Below are 6,225 nucleotides of genomic sequence, written 5' to 3' on the forward strand. Positions count from 1 at the left end.
GAGTGCCTGGCCACCTCTCCTCCCAGGACGCTGTGACCCAGTGTCCTCCTCCACTCCGCCGCTCACAGCTTGTCCACGTGGATTTACGATTTCCTGTGCATTTCTTGATTTCAGGTTCCTCGACGGTGAGTGGCAGGTGTCCTGATTCATCACGTCCCCTACCATCCCAGCACCGTGCCCTATACACAGTTACAGGGACCATCACTTCCAAATCAAAAACCCACGGGAAAGATCTAACAAGTATAAGGGTCCCCAAAGGGACAAAGGCGCAGAATATTTGAAGTTGGGGCTGCCAAGAACGTAGTGAGCAGCTCAGAGAACTGCTGATTGAACTGAAAGTCCCAGGGTCCGTACGAAGGGAGAGTCTGTCTCCCCTTCTCTCTGCCGCCCAGATCAAAACACCCACAAAGTCTCACAGCTTCTCTGTTTCATTCAGCAGGATGAAAAATAGGAATTTCTTATTTCAAGAGTATGGACGAAAACTCCACTAAATTCAAGGCTGAGTCACAAGATGCTCCTGAAAGGAAGCCCAGGTGTTTTAGAGGATGTCCCTAAATTTTGGGGTGCTTTCAAGGCTTCACAGCCCAATCTAGAGGTATTTCTGTTAGACGGTAGGATCTTGGAGGGGGTCTCCCCCGGGCTGGTCATACCCTGTGTTTATTAACGACATAGTTGGTGATCTCTCAAGTGCAGGGGGTGGTATAGGTCAGTGGCCCTCAAAGGCAGGTGTGTATCATAGTCACCCTCTGAGGGCTGGTTACCACAAAGAGCACTGGGTCACAGCTCCAGAGGTCCTGATCCGTAGGTCTAGAGCAGGGCCCAAGAACTTGCATTTCTCCAGAATTCCCAGGGGATGCTCACACCGTGGGTTCTGGGACTACACTTTGAGAACCTCTAGACTAGCCACTCATTCAGTCCCAGGGTGAGACTATCAGGGGTGCGGCGGCCACCTACTGCCACTGAATGTGTTTTGTTTTGGTTTCCCCGTTTCTCAGAATACCAGGCTCAGTACTAAGTTGGGGAGGGGGTGATGGTGCAGGCTGCGTGCCCCATGGAGACCACCGCATTCAGTCCTCACAACTGGGCTTCGCTGGTAGCTCAGTGGTAAAGAATCCGCCTGCCAATGCAGGAGACACGGGTTTGATCCCTGATCTGGGGAGATCTCACATGCCGTGGAACAAATAAGCCAGGGCGCCACAACAATTGAGCCTGTGCTCTAGAGCCTGGGAATTGCAACTACTGAGCCTATGTGCTGTAGTACCGAAGCCTGCACACCCAATAGGCCATGCTCCACCACAGAAGTCACCGCAATGAGAAGCCTGCACACGGCAACCAGAGCGGGGAAATAATGGCTCCAGGGACCTGACAAGTAACATGACTAAAAAGAAGCGAGACAATCTGGGCATCGCTCTAGAGATTCATGGGCTAGAAAGAAGCTGTCACAATGACGGGGACACCTGGAGGCTGTGAACTCCAGGCTCTGTGCGGTGGAGCTGAGCTCAGAGGCCAGGAGGTCTCTGGAGAAGGAGAAAAGCAGCCTGATGAACAAAGCCTCCAACTATGAGAAGGAGCTGAAGTTGCTTCGGCAGGAGAACCACAAGAACGTGCTGCTGTCTGTGGCCACCCTCCTCCTCCTGACCCTTGTCTAAGCCTCCTGGGCCTGGCGAGCCTGAGATTTCTCCAGTCAGCGTGGCAATATTTAAGAGAGTCCCGGAGTCATTATTTCCCTGCTCACCAAAACTAGAGAAAAGCCCATGCGAGCAGAGCCAAAAATAAAAATCGAAAATTAATTATAAAAAGATCCTCACAATTACCCTGTGAGGTTGACACTGTCTCCATTTTATCGATGAACCAGAGAGGAGAGGTGAAGCAAACCTCCTCCAGGTCGCACACTGCTTCACCCAGGAGCGGGTGCATGGCAAGAGAGTCAAAATATTCTCACCGAGTGAATGCATCTGTGAACATAGATGGCTATTTGAACCCACGTCTGATGCCAAAGCTCAGACTCATTCCACCACACTAGCAGGAAGTGCTGAAGGAGGTTATGGGAGCTCTGGGGTGGAAAAGACTGAGTTTTTCTCCCCCTCCTTCCTCCGCTGACACTAACCACCCCCCCCCCCCCCTTCCTCTCTCTATGGCTTTCTTTTCTCTATGAAAGTAGTAATCTGACTAAATCTTCTCTGAGTCTCCTGTCAGGGTTCAGGGTCTGACCCAGGGGAGTAGAAATGAAAAGCAGTAGGGAGGAGCTGGCCCCAGATCACCTGCCAGAGGAGTGAAGACAAGGCCCAGGTTATGGGCCCACATCAGCCCCAGGGCGTCACCCCGCCTCATCAGAGATGAGGCATCTAGAAATAATTCAGGTAGGTGGGGTGGAGGAAGTGTAGTTGTTTCGGTTGAGAAAACTTAAAAAAAAACACAAAAAAAACACAGATGTTCTTTTTAGCAATCTAGGGGGTAGGGAAGGAGTTCTCTTTGAATTTGTCACTGCGCACCTTTCATGTATTATCTCTACAAACAGAGCACACTAATTGGGCTTCCCCGGTGGTTCAGTGGTAAAGAATCTGCCTGCTGATTCAGGAGACGCGGGTTCGATCCCTGGGCCAAGAAGATCCCCTGAAGAAGGAAAAGGCAACCTACTCCAGTATTCTTGCCTGGGAAATCCCACGGGCAGAAGAATCTGGTGGGCTACAGTCTGTGGACTGGCAGAGTCAGACATGACTTGGTGACTAAACATCACAAATTGATGCTTACATTGAAAAATTTAGATACTACAGATAACCAAAAGAAAAAATTCAAAACCTGTTATTCCATGGCCCAGAAACCACCACTGATAATATTTTCCTTTATATTCACTTTATCAACTAATTTATTTCTATGTAAACTTTACAAGAGTAGGTTCACCTTGATCTTATTGTTTTGTAACCTGATTTTTTTTTAGCTGTATATCATGACCAAGGTCTTTTTATTGTCTTCTTCAATATCCATTTCAATGGCTGCATGCTCGTCCATTACATACATACACCATAATGGATATACCTAATCTATTGCCTGATACTAGATTGTTTCCATTATTTGCTATATCAATTTTCTATATTCTATATTTCTATATATAAATTTTCATTATTTGCTATATCACTTTATTCATTTTTGGGTTACCCATGGTTTGAAAGAGCCCCACTAGATCAAGAAATAAAATACTCATGGAGATGTTTCAGTATGGGTTTGATTTTGTAATACCTCTTAACTTACATTAAGTTCAATTAAAACCTTTCTAGTTGTAATTCTATGGAATGTGAATTGTATCTTGGTAAAAAACAAAAATCCTTTCTAGTTGGAGGGTAGAAGACTAAAATTCCACCTGTTGCCACGTGACCTCATGTGGTGTAACCCTAGGTATGTCCTTTTTCTCCAACACTGGTATAACAATATGCAACTCTCAGAGTGTCCTGAGGTTCAAACAAGATGATGTATCTGAAGGAATGAATGCTGTTCTCTATTCATAATCACTAAAGCAAGAAATAACCCATTCTAGATTTTAAAAACTGGGATGTAAAAAAATAAAAATAAAAATAAAAACTGGGATGTAGCCTTAAGTCAGGGATAAAAAGGGAAAAACTACTGACATGTCAATAATATAGAGGAATCTGAAATACATTGTGCTAAGTGGAAGAAGCTAGTCACACAAGGCTATGTACTGAGTTATTTCACTTATACAACATTCTGGAAAAGGTAAACTATGGGGACAGGAGTTACCAGGGCTAGGAGTGAGGGAAGCGGACTGACTGTAGAAACTCCTGAGGGGGGCTTCCACCTGCCAGTGTAGGGGACATGGATGTGATCCCTGCTCAGGGAAGATCCCGCATGCTTCAGGGCAACTAAGCCCATGCGCCACAACTATCGAGCCCCTGTGCCTAGAGCTGGTGCTCCACAACAAGGAGAAGCCCAGGCACCACAATTAAACAGAGGCCCCGCACAGCAGTGAAGACCCAGCACCGCCAAAATTAAAATGAAAAAATCAATCTTAAAAAAGGCCCATGAAGGGACTTTCCGGGGTGGTGGAAGCATTTTACATGTTGATTGCAGTGGCGGTTACAGTTTTCAAAACTCATTGAGCTGTAAATTCACCTTAAAGAGGGTGAATTTTACTGTATGTAAACTCTGCCTTAGTAACTTTGACTCCCCTCAAAAAAACAATGTTTAGGGAATTCCCTGGCAGTCCAGCGGTTAGGAGTCCACACTTTACTGCTGAGGGCCCAGGTTCAATCCCTGGTCTGGTAACTTAGATCCTACAAGTCATGCAGTGCGGCCAAAAAAAAAAAAAAATGTAGTGCTTCCCAAGTATAAAGTACCATCCATCAGGCACTATCTATACAGTACTTTTCATAAAATTCTGAAATACCTTTGTGAAACATGGCAAATGTAAAAAATACAATCTCGAAAAGACCAAACATGCTCAGCAAAATAAGTGTTACCGGGTTGCCTTCTGGAAAGCTCATTTCTACATTCTAGCAAATGCTCATGTGTTGGGCAGCTGGTCTCACTGGGGAACAGCTGACCATTTGGACTATTTGGGGATTCTCCTTGTTATCACCTTTTTTTTTTTAAACATCACTAGAGGAAAAAGAAACAATGGTTTCAGTTCTTTCAGAACTGAAAGAACAGGGAATGCCCCCTTCCATCCCAACCAGGACAGCCTTTCCCATCCAGGGAAAGAATACAGGTCTTTCTGGTTGATCTTCTCTTGGCCTGACCACTGCCATTTTAAAGAACACCATGCTCCAAAAGTAAATAAAATATAAACAATAACCTGCAGCCAAAAACTACCCTAACGGATAGCAGATTTCTAATAAGAATAGGAACAAGAGGGGATCAATGCAAAGTAAAGTGATTGGCCTCCAACTAATAAAATAATATTTAAAAAAAAAAAAAAAAAAAAAGAATAGGAACAAGAGGGGATCAATGCAAAGATGAAGTGCTAACAGTGAAAAAGAATCTGCTCACAGCACTTCGGCGAAACCCCTGCCCTGCTGTCTGTGGCCTTGATCAATGCGCCTGACCCAATAGCTTATATTTGTGATGAAATTCCAATACAACCAAGGGATTGAAGTAGTTCCTGGATTCATGATGGAAACTGAACTACAAATGGAAGTGAGGATATAATCTCTTTCAGAGAAATAAGGTCGCTGAAAAGAAAGGGTCAGTTCTCTGTATGCACAGCTTATAGCCTGCTCCCACAGGGCCTGGTGGAACTCTGGCCCATAGGAGGCGCTCCAAGAATGTTTGTGGAGTCAGGGAACAAGGCATTGGAAGATGGCCCCTGGAAGAAGGATGCTCAACCCAGCCTCTTCACGCTAAAGACTCATCTACGATCCATGTTAAAAATGATCAACAATCAAACGGGCTTCCCCTGATTTATTCTAAAGCCATGCAGGGAAATGCTGCATGGTCCAGGGGTTAAGATGCCATGATCCCACGGCAGGGGGTGTGGGTTTGATCCCTGATCAGGGAACCAAGATCCCACATGCTGCAGTACAGCCAAAAAATAAAAATTAAAGCCACGCAGGTTTGTTAACAGTCTGCCATGGTGGGCCTACACAGCGTCATTTCAAGGGTCTACACAGCCTCATTTCAACTAACAACAGGTGAGGGGAGGGACACAGGGAGTTTGGGATTGACATGTACACACTGCTATATTTAAAATGGATAAACAATGGAGGACCTACTCTATAAGCCAGGGAACCATGCCTTATAACCTAAGTTCCTATTCTACGTAACTGTTAGACTGTTACGTAACAATCTAAATGGGAAAAGAATTCGAAAAAAAAAATAGATACATGTATGTGTATAACTGAATCATTTTGCTGTACTCCTGAAGCTAACGACAACGCTGTTAATCAACTGTACTCCAGGGACTTCCCTGGTGGCACCGTGGCCACTGCTGAGGCAGGGGGTACAGGTTCGATCCCTGGTCCAGGAAGATTCCACAGACCGAGGAGCAACTAAGACCAGACACCACACGACTGAGCCCGAGCTCTGGGGCCTGGGAGCCACAGAGCTGAGCCTGCGTGTCACAACTACTGAAGCCCCAGAACCTAGAGTCTGTGCTCTGCTGCAAGAGAGGCCACAGCAAAGAGAAGCCTGCGCTTGGCAACGAAGACTGGGCCTGCTCAGTGCCACTGGAGAAAGCCGGCGCAAAGCAATGAAGGCCCACAGCAGCCAAAAATA

General features: G+C 45.8%; 1 protein-coding gene across 1 annotated transcript; it reads left to right on the forward strand.

The window, feature by feature from the left end:
- Positions 1-1,374: 1,374 nt before the first annotated feature.
- Positions 1,375-1,683, forward strand: LOC136157961 (coiled-coil domain-containing protein 167-like). Its single transcript, XM_065919746.1, is given in 2 exon segments — positions 1,375-1,429; positions 1,432-1,683. Coding segments are annotated over 2 exon segments (273 nt in total). The 3' UTR covers positions 1,650-1,683.
- The last annotated feature ends 4,542 nt before the right edge of the window (positions 1,684-6,225 follow it).

The sequence above is a fragment of the Muntiacus reevesi genome, chromosome 2, assembly GCF_963930625.1.
Source record: "Muntiacus reevesi chromosome 2, mMunRee1.1, whole genome shotgun sequence".
NCBI lineage: Eukaryota > Metazoa > Chordata > Mammalia > Artiodactyla > Cervidae > Muntiacus > Muntiacus reevesi.